This window comes from Oncorhynchus mykiss, chromosome 24 (assembly GCF_013265735.2).
Source record: "Oncorhynchus mykiss isolate Arlee chromosome 24, USDA_OmykA_1.1, whole genome shotgun sequence".
In the NCBI taxonomy this organism is placed as follows: Eukaryota; Metazoa; Chordata; class Actinopteri; order Salmoniformes; family Salmonidae; genus Oncorhynchus; species Oncorhynchus mykiss.
This window is the reverse complement of record NC_048588.1, coordinates 11,545,775-11,561,068: the sequence shown is the minus strand read 5'-3', so window position 1 is coordinate 11,561,068 and position 15,294 is coordinate 11,545,775. Positions and strand designations below refer to the sequence as shown.

At 46.6% G+C, this 15,294-nt stretch overlaps 1 protein-coding gene across 3 annotated transcripts in view; it reads right to left on the bottom strand.

The window, feature by feature from the left end:
* Nucleotides 1-15,294, bottom strand: part of LOC110503322 (multiple epidermal growth factor-like domains protein 6) — an 89,904-nt gene that overhangs the window by 22,873 nt on the left and 51,737 nt on the right. For 2 of the 3 annotated variants that reach the window (XM_036961613.1, XM_036961615.1), the window contains exons 17-23: nt 14,973-15,107; nt 14,529-14,663; nt 13,764-13,889; nt 13,268-13,399; nt 13,003-13,131; nt 12,771-12,902; nt 12,213-12,341 (exon numbers count right to left, since the gene is read on the bottom strand). In XM_036961613.1, the coding sequence (XP_036817508.1) occupies nt 12,213-12,341; nt 12,771-12,902; nt 13,003-13,131; nt 13,268-13,399; nt 13,764-13,889; nt 14,529-14,663; nt 14,973-15,107 (918 nt within the window). The remainder of the gene's footprint in view (nt 1-12,212; nt 12,342-12,770; nt 12,903-13,002; nt 13,132-13,267; nt 13,400-13,763; nt 13,890-14,528; nt 14,664-14,972; nt 15,108-15,294) is intronic. The other variant, XM_036961614.1, reaches the window with a different exon arrangement.

Here is a 15,294-nt window from a genome sequence, read left to right as displayed (position 1 = left end):
GCACCATAATAAACCTGCCAAGAGAGGGCCGCCCACCAAAACTTACGGACCAGGCAAGGAAGGCATTAATCAGAGAGGCAACAAAGAGACCAAAGATAACCCTGAAGGAGCTGCAAAGCTCCACAGCAGAGATTGGAGTATCTGTCCATGAGACCACTTTAAGCCATACACCCCACAGAGCTGGGCTTTACAGTAGAGTGGCCAGAAAAAAGCCATTGCTTAAAGAATAAAATAAGCAAACACGTTTGGTGTTCGCCATGTGGCATGTGGAAGACTCCCCAAACATATGGAAGAAGGTATTCTGGTTATTGAGGTTATTCTGGTTATTATTCTAAAATTGAGCTTTTTGGCCATCAAGAAAAATGCTATGTCTGGCACAAACCCAACACCTCTCATCACCCCGAGAACCGCATCCCCACAGTGAAGCGTGGTGGTGGCAGCATCATGCTGTGGGGATGTTTTTCATCGGCAGGGACTGGGAAACTGGTCAGAATTGAAGGAATGATGGATGGTGCTAAATACAGGGAAACTCTTGAGGGAAACCTGTTTCAGTCTTCAAGGGATTTGAGACTGGGACAGAGGTTCACCTTCCAGCAGGACAATGACACTAAGCATACTGCTAAAGCAACACTCGAGTAGTTTAAGGGGAAACATTTAAATATCTTGGAATGGCCTAGTCAAAGCCCAGACCTCAATACAATTGAGAATCTGTGGTATGACTTAAACATTGCTGTACACCAGCAGAACCCATCCAACTTGAACGAGCTGGAGCAGTTTTGCCTTGAAGAATGGGCAAAAATCACAGTGGCTAGATGTGCCAAGCTTATAGAGACATACCCCAAGAGACTTGCAGCTGTAATTGCTGCAAAAGGTGGCAAAAAGTGTTGACTTTGGGGGTGGAATAGTTATGCACAGTCAAGTTCTGTTTTTTTGTCTTATTTCTTGTTTTTTTCACAATAAAAAATATTTTGTATCTTCAAAGTGGTAGGCATGTTGTGCAAATCAAATGATACAAAGAGCCTAAAAATCTATTTTAATTCCAGGTTGTAAGGCAAAACAAAATAGGAAAAAATGCCAATGGGGTGAATACTTCTGTAAGCCACTGTACATGATCCTCCTCTGGATTAGATAAAACAAATACTAAACCCTCCCCTTGACTGAAATTGAAAAATAATCACCCTCCCCTATTTTCCTCCAGGTACTTATTCTATAAATTTAGATCCATCTCTTAAGTCGGATTTGGCCCGCTCAAAGTGAGCGAGTGAGCACAGAGCATGTTGGACCAGGAAAGCGCTCGCAACCCAGCGCGTTCCCAATACTCACCCTACTTTTGCCACTTGTTGCTGCAGTTCGGCAGTGGACTCAGCGAATTGGTTACCTCTAGGCTGCTACACATACAGTGCATTCAGAAAGTATTCAGACCCCTTGACTTTTTCCACATTTTGTTACGTTACAGCCTTATTCTAAAATGGATTAAACAGTTTTTCCCCTTATCAATCTACACACAATGCCCCATAATGACAAAGCAAAAACAGGTTTTTACATTTTTTTGCAAATTTATAAATAAAAAAACTAATGTATCACATTTACATAAGTATTCAGACCCTTTACTCAGTACTTTGTTGAAGCACCCTTGGCAGGGATTACAGCCTGGAGTCTTCTTGGGTATGACGCTACAAGCTTTACACACCTGTATTTGGGGAGTTTCTTCCCTTCTTCTCTGCAGACCCCTCAAGCTCTGTCAGGTTGGACCGAAAGCGTCGCTGAACAGCTATTTTCAGTTCTCTCCAGAGATATTTGATCGGGCTCAAGTCCGGGCTCTGGCTGGGCCACTGAAGGACATTCAGAGACTTGTCCCGAAGCCACTCCTGTGTTGTCTTGGCTGTGTGCTACCGACAAGTGTCATTGTCCTGTTGGAAGGTGAACCTTCGCCCCAGTCTGAGGTCCTGAGCGCTCTGGAGCAGGTTTTGATCAAAGATCTCGCTGTACTTTGCTCTGTTCATCTTTCCCTCGATCCTGACTGATCTCCCAGTCTCTACCATAGAAAAACATCCCTACAGCATGATGCTGCCACCACGGTGCTTCACCGTAGGGATGGTGCCTGTTTTCCTCCAGACGAGGCACTTGGCATTCAGGCCAAAGAGATTAGCCTTTGTTTCATCAGACCAAAGAATCTTGTTTCTCGTGGTCTGAGAGTTCTTCAGGTTCTTCAAACACCAAGTGGGCTGTCATGTGCCTTTTACTGAGAAGTGGCTTCCGTTTGGCCACTCTACCATAAAGGCCTGATTGATGGAGTGCTGCAGAGATGGTTGTCCTTCTGGAAGGTTTTCCCATCGCCACAGAGGAACTCTTGAGCTCTGCCAGAGTGACGATCGGATTCTTGGTCACCTCCCTGACCAAGGCCCTTCTCCCCCGATTGCTCAGTTTGGCCGGGCGGCCAGCTCTAGGAAGGATCTTGGTGGTTCCAAGCTTCTTCCATTTAAGAATGATGGAGGCCACTGTGTTCTTGGGGACCTTCAATGCTGCAGAAATGTTCTGTATCGGAGCTCTACCGACAATTCCTTCAACCTCATGGCTTGGTTTTTGCTTTGACATGCACTGTCAACTGTAGCACTTTATATAGACAGGTGTGTGCCTTTCCAAATCACGTCCAATCAATTGATTTTACCACAGGTGAACTCCAATCAAGTTGTAGAAACATCTCAAGGATCATCAATGGAAACAGGATTCACCTTAGCTCAATTTCGAGTCCCTTAGCAAAAGTCTGTATACCTTTGTAAATAAGGTATTATTTACATAAGTAACTAAATGTGGAAAAGTCAAGGAGTCTGAATACTTTCTGAATGCACTGCATTTATTTCGTTTGTCATTCTATCGTTTTCCATGGAATTTTTGTGGTAACTAAATATAATTAATTTAGAATTTATCAGAATTCCTTTTCCAGAAATATTTTGACCAGCTCTGTGTATTCTCATGCTGAAGCAAGTCTGTTTTACTGAGGCATCACTACAACCCTGGTGCTGTCTCTGTGGAGCTGTCTCTCTGGTGCTGTGTTTCTGTGGTGCTGTCTCTGTGGTGCTGTGTGTCTGCGGTGCTGTGTGTCTACGGTGCTGTGTTTCTACGGTGCTGTGTGTCTGTGGTGCTGTGTGTCTGTGGTGCAGTGTGTCTGGGGTGCTGTCTCTGTGGTGCTGTCTCTGTGGTGCTGTCTCTGTGGTGCTGTCTCTCTGGTGCTGTGTTTCTGTGGTGCTGTCTCTGTGGTGCTGTGTGTCTGGGGTGCTGTGTGTCTACGGTGCTGTGTGTCTACAGTGCTGTGTGTCTACAGTGCTGTGTGTCTACGGTGCTGTGTGTCTACGGTGCTGTGTGTCTACGGTGCTGTGTGTCTACGGTGCTGTGTGTCTACGGTGCTGTGTGTCTACGGTGCTGTGTGTCTACGGTGCTGTGTGTCTACGGTGCTGTGTGTCTACGGTGCTGTGTGTCTACGGTGCTGTGTGTCTGGGGTGCAGTGTGTCTGGGGTGCAGTGTGTCTGGGGTGCTGTGTGTCTGGGGTGCAGTGGGTCTGGGGTGCTGTGGGTCTGGGGTGCTGTGGGTCTGGGGTGCTGTGGGTCTGGGGTGCTGTGTGTCTACGGTGCTGTGTGTCTACGGTGCAGTGTGTCTGGGGTGCTGTGTGTCTGGGGTGCTGTGTGTCTACGGTGCTGTGTGTCTACAGTGCTGTGTGTCAGGGGTGCTGTGTGTCAGGGGTGCAGTGTGTCTGGGGTGCAGTGTGTCTGGGGTGCTGTGTGTCTGGGGTGCAGTGGGTCTGGGGTGCTGTGGATCTGGGGTGCTGTGAGTCTGTGGTGCTGTGTGTCTAAGGTACTGTGTGTCTGGGGTGCTGTGTGTCTAAGGTACTGTGTGTCTGCAATACTGTGTGTCTGGGGTACTGTGTGTCTGTGGTGCTGTGTGTCTGGGGTGCTGTGTGTCTGGGGTGCTGTGTGTCTGGGGTGCTGTGTGTCTGGGGTGCTGTGTGTCTGGGGTGCTGTGTGTCTACGGTGCTGTGGGTCTGGGGTGCAGTGGGTCTGGGGTGCTGTGGGTCTGGGGTGCTGTGGATCTGGGGTGCTGTGAGTCTGGGGTGCTGTGTGTCTAAGGTACTGTGTGTCTGGGGTGCTGTGTGTCTAAGGTACTGTGTGTCAACGGTGCTGTGTGTCTGGGGTGCAGTGTGTCTGGGGTGCTGTGTGTCTGGGGTGCAGTGGGTCTGGGGTGCAGTGGGTCTGGGGTGCTGTGGGTCTGGGGTGCTGTGTGTCTGTGGTGCAGTATGTCTGGGGTGCTGTGTGTCTACGGTGCTGTGTGTCTACGGTGCTGTGTGTCTACGGTGCTGTGTGTCTACAGTGCTGTGTGTCTACAGTGCTGTGTGTCTACGGTGCAGTGTGTCAACGGTGCAGTGTGTCAACGGTGCAGTGTGTCTGGGGTGCTGTGTGTCTGGGGTGCTGTGTGTCTGGGGTGCTGTGGGTCTGGGGTGCTGTGGGTCTGGGGTGCTGTGGGTCTGGGGTGCTGTGGGTCTGGGGTGCTGTGGGTCTGGGGTGCTGTGAGTCTGTGGTGCTGTGTGTCTGTGGTCCTGTGTGTCTGTGGTCCTGTGTGTCCGGGGTGCTGTGTGTCTGTGGTACTGTGTGTCTGGGGTGCTGTGTGTCTAAGGTACTGTGTGTCTGGGGTGCTGTGTGTCTAAGGTACTGTGTGTCTAAGGTACTGTGTGTCTGCAATGCTATGTGTCTGGGGTACTGTGTGTCTGTGGTGCTGTGTGTCTGTGGTGCTGTGTGTCTGGGGTGCTGTGTGTCTACAGTGCTGTGTGTCTACGGTGCGGTGTGTCTACGGTGCTGTGTGTCTGTGGTGCTGTGTGTCTAAGGTACTGTGTGTCTGGGGTGCTGTGTGTCTAAGGTACTGTGTGTCTGCAATGCTGTGTGTCTGGGGTACTGTGTGTCTGTGGTGCTGTGTGTCTGTGGTGCTGTGTGTCTGGGGTGCTGTGTGTCTGGGGTGCTGTGTGTCTGGGGTGCTGTGTGTCTGGGGTGCTGTGTGTCTACGGTGCTGTGTGTCAACGGTGCTGTGTGTCTGGGGTGCAGTGTGTCTGGGGTGCTGTGTGTCTGGGGTGCAGTGGGTCTGGGGTGCAGTGGGTCTGGGGTGCAGTGTGTCTGGGGTGCTGTGTGTCTGGGGTGCTGTGTGTCTACGGTGCTGTGTGTCTGTGGTGCAGTGTGTCTGGGGTGCTGTGTGTCTGGGGTGCTGTGTGTCTACGGTGCTGTGTGTCTACGGTGCTGTGTGTCTACGGTGCTGTGTGTCTACGGTGCTGTGTGTCTGGGGTGCTGTGTGTCTGGGGTGCTGTGGGTCTGGGGTGCTGTGGGTCTGGGGTGCTGTGGGTCTGGGGTGCTGTGGGTCTGGGGTGCTGTGGGTCTGGGGTGCTGTGGGTCTGGGGTGCTGTGGATCTGGGGTGCTGTGAGTCTGTGGTGCTGTGTGTCTGTGGTGCTGTGTGTCTGTGGTCCTGTGTGTCCGGGGTGCTGTGTGTCTGTGGTACTGTGTGTCTGGGGTGCTGTGTGTTTAAGGTACTGTGTGTCTGGGGTGCTGTGTGTCTAAGGTACTGTGTGTCTGCAATGCTGTGTGTCTGGGGTACTGTGTGTCTGTGGTGCTGTGTGTGTGTGGTGCTGTGTGTCTACGGCGCTGTGTGTCTACGGTGCTGTGTGTCTACGGTGCGGTGTGTCTACGGTGCTGTGTGTCTGGGGTGCTGTGTGTCTGGGGTACTGTGTGTCTGGGGTACTGTGTGTCTGGGGTACTGTGTGTCTGTGGTACTGTGTGTCTAAGGTACTGTGTGTCTGGGGTACTGTGTGTCTGTGGTGCTGTGTGTCTACGGTGCTGTGTGTCTACGGTGCTGTGTGTCTGGGGTGCTGTGTGTCTGGGGTACTGTGTGTCTGGAGTGATGTGTGTCTACGGTGCTGTGTGTCTACGGTGCTGTGTGTCTGGGGTGCAGTGGGTCTGGGGTGCAGTGTGTCTGGGGTGCAGTGTGTCTGGGGTGCAGTGTGTCTGGGGTGCTGTGTGTCTGGGGTGCTGTGTGTCTGGGGTGCTGTGTGTCTAAGGTACTGTGTGTCTGCAGTGCTGTGAGTCTGGGGTGCTGTGTGTCTGTGGTACTGTGTGTCTGGGGTGCTGTGTGTCTGGGGTACTGTGTGTCTGGGGTGCTGTGTGTCTGTGGTACTGTGTGTCTGGGGTGCTGTGTGTCTACGGCGCTGTTTGTCTGGGGTGCTGTGTGTCTCCAGTGCTGTGTGTCTACGGTGCTGTGTGTCTGGGGTGCTGTGTGTCTGGGGTGCTGTGTGTCTAACGTACTGTGTGTCTGTGGTACTGTGTGTCTGGGGTGCTGTGTGTCTAAGGTACTGTGTATCTAAGGTACTGTGTGTTTAAGGTGCTGTGTGTCTGGGGTACTGTGTGTCTGTGGTGCTGTGTGTCTACGGTGCTGTGTGTCTGGGGTGCTGTGTGTCTGGGGTACTGTGTGTCTGGGGTACTGTGTGTCTGGGGTGCTGTGTGTCTGGGGTGCTGTGTGTCTGGGGTACTGTGTGTCTGGGGTACTGTGTGTCTGGGGTGCTGTGTGTCTGGGGTGCTGTGTGTCTGGGGTGCTGTGTGTCTGGGGTGCTGTGTGTCTGGGGTGCTGTGTGTGTGTGTGTGTGTGTGGTGGTAGTGGCCATAGAGATACAGTGTACTTTTTCATTCTATGATGGTGGCACAGTACTGGTGGTATTTAGTCAACATCTGGTCAGATGGCTCTGATTGTCTCTAGACCTTGAGCTGCTGGCAGAGATGCAGAGATGCCAGACTGATGCCATGTTTGATGCCGGGGTGTGAGTAGAGGAAGAGGTACATTTCACCATGACATTCACCACAGCCCACTTTTTCTGACCAGCAGACCTCTAGTAATTTAGTAACCTATGTAATCTTCAACCAACACAGTTATAGGGTTATCAATTATCTTTATCAATTTACAAAATGTACTTAGTTTACATTGGAGATCAACCAAATCTTAAAATTATCTAAATGGGTTAATTTACTATTCTTTATTTGAAGGAGTAAAAAAACAATTTTCTGACTTCTCCTTTACATACACATTTAAAATACATAGATAGATTTTGGGATGCTGGTTTGAGGCTACCAAACGCCATAGCCAATCCTTTCCACAAGAAGAGAGCGATTGGTTTCCACTTAATCCCAGAGTGAAGTGTCAATTGAGATTGGCCTGGCCTGGCTTGCTATTTCAACTGTGGATGGAAGGTTTAAATTGTCTGCTGTGCCTCAGTACTGGGAGTCCTCAGACTCCACCAGCCACCAGTGTGCTGCTAGCTACATCGCTGATTAAATTAGCTCTTTAAAGGAGCAATCCGGGATTTGAAAAACAACAAACTGGCACAACCACTTCTTTTGGGTAAACAGCTGAGGGTTGGAGAAATGTAACGACTCGCAAATTCATGGATGTAAGGACTGGTCATCCATAGATCAAAATTATAGTTTTAACCATGTTTGATATGTGGTTTTTACAAACAACGGAGTGAAACAAACTCATAATGACAGGGGTAAGAGAGTTGAACTAAGCTCATGAGGCATTTATGAGTTATATTCTTTAAGAATCAATGGCTATATGTCATTCATTCGAATGTTCAAAAATGGATGTACCAATCCCTGATTGCCCCTTTAAGGAAGTAATGAGGATCATTTCCAGATCCCTGCCTGTGTGTTAAAATGTTGTGTCCTGTCAGCCTAGTTAGCCTATAAACCAAGGCAGGAGACCACACAGCCAGACAGACAGACACATGGAAGGGGAAACTCTGGCCCTCGCTGACTAGTAGAAATCACTTCCTGACTGCCCTTAAAGGAAGAGGCCCCTGTACAATATGGGGAAACTAGACACCTTATTTAAGGGGTGGGATACTTTAGAAACAGAACAGTGGGAGACAGAGAGAGAGAGAGAGAGAGAGAGAGAGACAGAGGAAGAGAGAGAGAGAGGAAGAGAGAGAGAGAGAGAGAGAGAGGAAGAGAGAGAGAGAGAGAGAGAAAGAGAAAGAGAAAGAGAAAGAGAAAGAGAAAGAGAGAGAGAGAGAGAGAGAGAGAGAGAGAGAGAGAGAGAGAGAGAGAGAGAGAGAGAGAGAGAGAGAGAGAGAGAGAGAGAGAGAGAGAGAGAGAGAGAGAGAAAGAGAAAGAGAAAGAGAAAGAGAGAGAGAGAGAGAGAGAGAGAGAGAGAGAGAGAGAGAGAGAGAGAGAGGAAGAGAGAGATATATATATTTGAGTTTCCATGGTCATTTCCATTGAGGCTGATGTCTATGATGTCTATGTTGGAAACCATTGGCTTGTTATGGCTAGGAATTTTAAATCCTGCAGGTCAGAAGGGTGTGTGTTAATGTATCTTATGATATAATGTGACATGACTGTGATTCACGCATGAAACAGGCTATATTTTACAGCACTGGTAACTTAATCTTACACCACAAATTTACTTTAGACCGTTTCAGTCAAAGCCTAATCAAAATCAAATCAATTAGCTAGTCAAGCTTGAGACCAGCTACTCTGGGATATTCACATATCGTTGGCCTTGTTTTACTGTAATTGGACTGTGTGTGTGAGACTGCACAGGGACCAGCGCCCTCCAGAGTCTAACATAGGACTTTTCACTGGAAAAGTTTTCTTAATCATTAAAGAGTACTTATAGCAGCTAGAACAGCAAAAAACTAGACCAATACAATAGTCCCACAACAGGAGTTTATAACCTACTGATATTTAATCAAAGCACCTTGGACAGCTTGACACCAGATTCATTGTCAATTTTTTCTCGGTGTAGAGATATGTTATTAGGGGCGCCTTATGGGGGGGGGGGGGGGGGGGGGGGGGGGGGGAGTTAAGATGATTCTAAGGGCCTGTGACTGTCAGGGGCCCTAAAAATCTGTTAGAACATTAGGTAAAAATTGTTCAATATTAAATTATTCACCTATCATCATTAATATAATATTTTATTTAAAATGTACTAATAAAACGAACGGTTTCTTTTTCTTTCCTGTTTTTGGCAAAAAGTAAACATTCAGAGAGCCCCCAACACAGGCGCGAACAGTACTTTCTAGCAGTGAATTGCGAGTAAGGGGTGCTGGTGGAGCATCATGTCTCAGCTTCCTAAAGAAAAATCTGGTTTCCAAAAACAAAAAGAAAGACAGGAGAGAGAAAAGAAAGGGCAACAGAATGTCACCCAATGTTTCACAAAGGAAGGTGTGTGTAGTCCGCGAGTGGTGGAAATTGACCTGGTAGTTTAGTCCGTAGTGAAATAGGCTACTTTTGATCCCCTAACATAAGTTACTTAACATCTTCACATAAAATTCTGAGTGTTTACATTTCGCTCCTCTTTTAGCCAACATTTAATCAATGCAGGCAAACTTTTAGCAAGCAATTCATACTAAATCAGTTGTACCTGCCTCTGCCTGGTGCCAGGCCCAACAGATGCAGCTTCAGGCTCAGCAGCCCTGTCACCCCATCCTCATACCCCTGAACCAGCCCTACTCCCAGCTGAAGGAGGTAAGCAGCATTGTGTTTAATTACATGTCACTTGGCATAATTGCAGGGGTCCGTGGGAATTAATTTTTCTATTATTATGAAAAATTTAAATTATTAAATTATTTTCAATGACAATTTAAATTTTCCACATAATGATCATTATATGAAACAAAATCAGCCTATAGTCTATATTGGATGCTGGACAGTTCGAAGCATTGAGTGACTCAGTCTGTATAAGTGACAGCCAATGTTAAAATAATACCTTCAAGTCATATGGCCAAGGTATGTCTCCATGGCTTTGATGCAGACTGAAATGTGGTCATTTTCTGACATCTAGTGGTGTTGATATGCAACTGCAGGTAATTTTGGTCAATATTCTGCAGGATTCTGTGTTTTACATTTTTTCCGTGGTGCATGCAGTTAAATTATGTCAACGAAATGGTAGTAACTGAAATGTTGGTTATGATGTTATTACAAATGGTATTATATTATAGGATATATTATCATATGCGTCATGTACACTCTACAGAGCCAGGACCCTCTTCAAGTGATACAGTTTTGTCAGGGTGGAAGTGGAGGAAGAGGTGAAAGACAGTGCCGGCAGTACCAATGCAGATGATGAGGATGGAGCAAATGAGAGAAGGTGCACAGAAAGAGACAGACAAAGTGAGGATGTTGAGAAACAAGCTGATCAATGACTTTGCTAGCAAGAAGGCTCAGCGCTGGGCTCTTGGTGAGTAAGGCTGAGCAAGGGTCAGTGATAACTGTTAAATGGCATGGCTATGGATATTGGATCACTACACACATGATGCCCAGAGGCTGAGAACAGACTGAGAACAAGATATATCTCAAAGTAATGGCTGGATTGCTATAAAATTTGTAGTGCACAATCATTTATTTTTTATTTTATTTATCCATTATTTTACCAGGTAAGTTGACTGAGAACACGTTCTCATTTGCATTAACGACCTGGGGAATAGTTACAGGGGAGAGGAGGGGGATGAACGAGCCAATTGTAAACTAGTCAAGACCCCAAGAGGAAGAAACCTAGTGATTTGGTGACCTCTTGACCTTTCCTCTAGCCATTCCATTTCTATTTATTTTCTTCCATTTTCCATTTCCACTTTTACAGCTGCTTATTTTCTAGTTGGTGTGCATACTTAAACATCTGCTGCTGATTTGATTATTTTGGAGAATTCTATAGAATGATATAACAAACAACAAAATAATAAAATCAGCAGCAGATTTGTTTTTAGTCCCATCTTTAGATGATAATGTTAGTTTATTTTAATTGAAGAGGTTAATGTATTTTTAAGTTATATTTATTTTAAGTTATTCATTAATGTTAAGAGAATTTTCCATTCAAGAATTGTACCATTAAAATGACATTTCGACTGTAAAAGATGCCCTTCAGCACATTTCTTATAGAGTGGATCAGTCTTGCATCAAATAGTGAATTCCACTGTATGCAGAATGTTGCGTGCATGTCCGCACAGTGTTATATTTTCACAGCTCACTGTCAGTAAATATCGTACAGTAAATATTGGACTACAAGAGAATTGCAAGCCTGCAAAGGTCACGTTATTTAAAGCTTTGAATGGGTCTATTGGGTTCTGGAGGTGTGTGGTTACAGCAATTGCGCAGGGTTGGTATGGCCTGTGGTGGTGGGGCCCAATGTGATATCTTTTCACGGGGCCCAAAATCCCTGGTGGCGCCCCTATCTGTTATATAGCTGTCTATTGTTACGCCAGTCACAGACCTGTAATTCTGAGTGACTTCTCTACTAGACCTTTCATTACTAGACCAATAGAAGAGACCATAAGAGAGGGGTTACCGCCTGGTATAAGGTCATTTAACTGACGCACTTATCCAGAGCAATTAGGGTTAAGTGCCTTGCTCAAGGGTACATTGGAAGATTTTTCACCTAGTCTAATCGGGATTCAAACTAGCAACCTTTCGATTACTGGCCCAATGATCTTAACCATTAGGCAACCTGCCACCCTATAAATGAAGGGTTTGATTCCAAAATGCGATATTTACATTTTCTACAATTTTGGTGAGTCAACTTTAATTAAAAATGCATATTGTGAAAGAGATAGAGCTGTTGTTTTTGTATCTTACCATGACATGCGCTAGTGAAAAGACAGACATGATTTGGCATCTTACCATGACATGGGCTAGTGAAAAGACAGACGTGATTTGGTATCTTACCATGACATGGGCTAGTGAAAAGACAGACGTGATTTGGTATCTTACCATGACATGGGCTAGTGAAAAGACAGACATGATTTGGTATCTTACCATGACATGGGCTAGTGAAAAGACAGACATGATTTTGTTCAAAATATATTGCAAGGCCATTTTATTTTAGAGAGATAAAATGTGGTTACTGACCGACTTTTCGGTTACTGGCCCAACACTATTAACCCCTAGTCTACCTTGCTATTTGGTGACAATGGATAGTTTCTGGTACTTACCTCAAATAATTCAAGTGTACAAACCTACACTTGTCTCAATGAATCTCAAAGAAACTAAAATGTAATGAATATGCTATTATGAGTTAATTGCCATTTTAACAATTTCAAAGTAACTACCTGCTAAATACCAGGACATAAAATAAAAGGTTACCCAAGAGTATTAGTAATAGGTGATTAAATGTAGTGCACTTTATTCACAAGTCTTACTTTTCTCACAGAAGGTTCCGGTCCATCCAGAGGAGCAGGTGCAGGCTCCACTCACATGGTCACACAGAGCCCCGTGCTGACACTGACAGTCCAGGGCACAGCCCCAACCATAGCTGCCCTCCACACACTCTGGGGGAACAGGGGAGAGACACAAGGACAACATCAGACAGAGATATTACCATCCAAAATATATACGCATTTGCTGCTGTAAGGGCATGTGTTTTGTCACAGCACAAATAATCCTGCAGCAACAGGATATTAACATGTAGTCCATCATTTTGCGTATTCGATAGTTAGGCTATTAGCTGGCCAAAAGTAGTCTACAAGAAAAGTGTAATACTATTAATATGACCGTGTGTTAGCGTAGGTTTTCAGTGAATTTATGTAAATCACAAAGCTCATCTGCATTTCCTGTGGTGCAGGAAAATTCTCATCAACAAAAGAGTGATCAAATGAAGATTCTTCATCTGTAGAACACTTGCTTGAGCCAGATCTGGTCCAAAGATGTGCTACAGTGTATTACCTAAAGATGGCAGTATTTCCAAAGAAATGTCTTACTCTGTTCACAGTGGTCTCCAGTGAAACCAGCCTCACACACACAGCGTCCAGTCACTGCATCACAACTCAGGGCTCGGTCTGCACAACGGCACCTGTTGGAGCACTCAGAGCCCCAGGACCCCTCCTCACAGGCTGTGGAGACACGCACACACCATCTTTACCAACCTCTGTGTGTGCATTTGTGTGTGTGGGCGTGCACCTGCCTGTGTGTATGTGTGATAGTGGTGCTTACGCGTAGTGCAGCCGTGTCCTGTTCGACCCGGGGGACATGTACAGTGTCCAGTGACAGGGTCACAGCTGGCATCAGGATGACAGACACAGGCACTCATACAGCCTGGCCCATAGGACCCTGGTGGACACACTGTGAAGCAGAGAAATAGTCAGGGTGAAATATAACACAGTATATCATAAGGTCTTTCTCTCTCACAGTCTCTCTCTTTCCTTTCCCCTCACTTTAGCAGGACTGCAGACTGCTGCCGTTTATTTATTTCCCTCACCAGTCTGGCAGAGTTGTTCTGTGTACCCAGGGTTGCAGTCACAGACTCCTGTCTGCGTGTTGCAGGAAGCGCCGTTCTCACACGCTCTACATGGGAACTGGCACTTCATCCCCCATAATCCCTCTGGGCAGTCTACGGGCAGGGGGGAGGGAAAATTCAGGGCTATAGCTATTGACCAGTTATAGAGCAGTTTTGGTGGTCAGTTCATTTGGTCAGGATAAGCCCTAATTGAGATGTATGACCATCAACACCACATGGTCTAACTGACTTCAGGTCATTGGTTTAAGAGCAGATCTGATTGGTGGACCGATGTCTTCCAATACTACTGTACTGTTTGAATTTAGATTCTCACCCCAGATTTGAAAAACAGCGAGGGACAATATGGAAGGAACGGCATGATATTTAAGTGAAAGATAAATACAGTATGATAATGAGTAATGATACATTTAACAGTAATACAGGTATTAAATACTGAGTTATGAAGCATTATAACTACCTTGTTGACAGGCCTTTCCTGTCTTCCCAACAGGGCAGATACACTCTCCTGTCATGGGGTCACAGGGTGCTCCTCCACACACACAGGTCCGGAGGCAGTTCTCCCCGAACTGACCAGCACTGCAGGCTACATACAGATACACAGAGGACGGAATGATGGAGGGAGAGAGAGACAGAGAGAAAGGGTTACACAAACCTTTTTTCATTTCCTGTGTATCTCCCTCGCTGGGATCGTGAGCAGTAGCAAGGCGATCTCAAAGCGGACTGATGTTGCATGGCCCGCTTTCACAACCTGGTGTCAATTCAAAGCTAAACAAAACCATAAAGAGATGGATGATTTGTTTGCTTTAATAAAAGGGAACCTCATGGAGGTCTGGACAATGCATTAGCTCTAAAATAACCCCCCCATGTTATCTTGTCCGGTCTATAGGGAGACAGAGTCATGATTTAAACAGAGCTCGTTCTTTAATATCTCTGGACCATAGGAGAGACTAACGCTACTGAAACGTTCCACTGGTCTGTAGAGCTGCCAGAAGAGGAACACTATTGAAGCCTATTGAGCAAACTAACACACACACATGTACGCATACGCACGCAGGCACTCACACACTCCCATTCATATTTCCACATTCATGAGGGAACAGTACAACATCGCTCTCTCTGAATTTAAGGTCAGGAGTTGTTCCTGAACGGACCAGGAAACACTCCTGTCCCTAGCTACATGCATTGTGGTTTGGGAGTCTCCTCCACAAGGGGGTTGGCTCACCCAGCTGACACAGGTTCCCATGGAGCCCTGCAGGACACCTCCAGGTGCACTCTCCACTCCTAGGGTCACAGGTCGCCCCACCTGGACAGTCACACTGATGCCCACAGCCACTACCATAGAACCCTGGATCACACTCTGGAGAGAAACACATGCACGCACACACACGTACACCCAGACACACACACACGTACACACAGACATACACACATGTGCACACAGACATACACACACTTGCACACGCACACACACACACGTACACCCAGACACACACACACACGTACACACAGACATGCACACACGTGCACACAGACACACACGTGCACACATCCATAAACACAGAAGAGGAGCTTCACTATCATCCAGACAACCATGAAACAATGTCATTTTTCTTTTTCAATAACCTCAATATCTGTGTACTGTATTGTCTGAGCCAGAACAGCTAACCTTGCTGACACTGAGAGCCATGGTGGCCAGGTTTGCACAGACAGGTCCCGTTCTTGGGATGGCAGCCCAGGGAATGGTCCAGAACACAGTCACACTCCTCAGAGCAGCCGACACCATAGGTCCACCTGGGACACGCTGGAGAAGGGAAGGTACTGTCAGTTCATCTCTAGGATCAGGGACCAAGCTACAGAAAGGGAATTAACATAATTTTCTTCATCCGTCACTACTGCAGTGTTCCTACAATCTGGTCCAAGAGACACAGGCAGTGCAGGCTTTTGTTCCAGACCAGTACTAAGATACCTGATTCAACTGAACTGTTTAG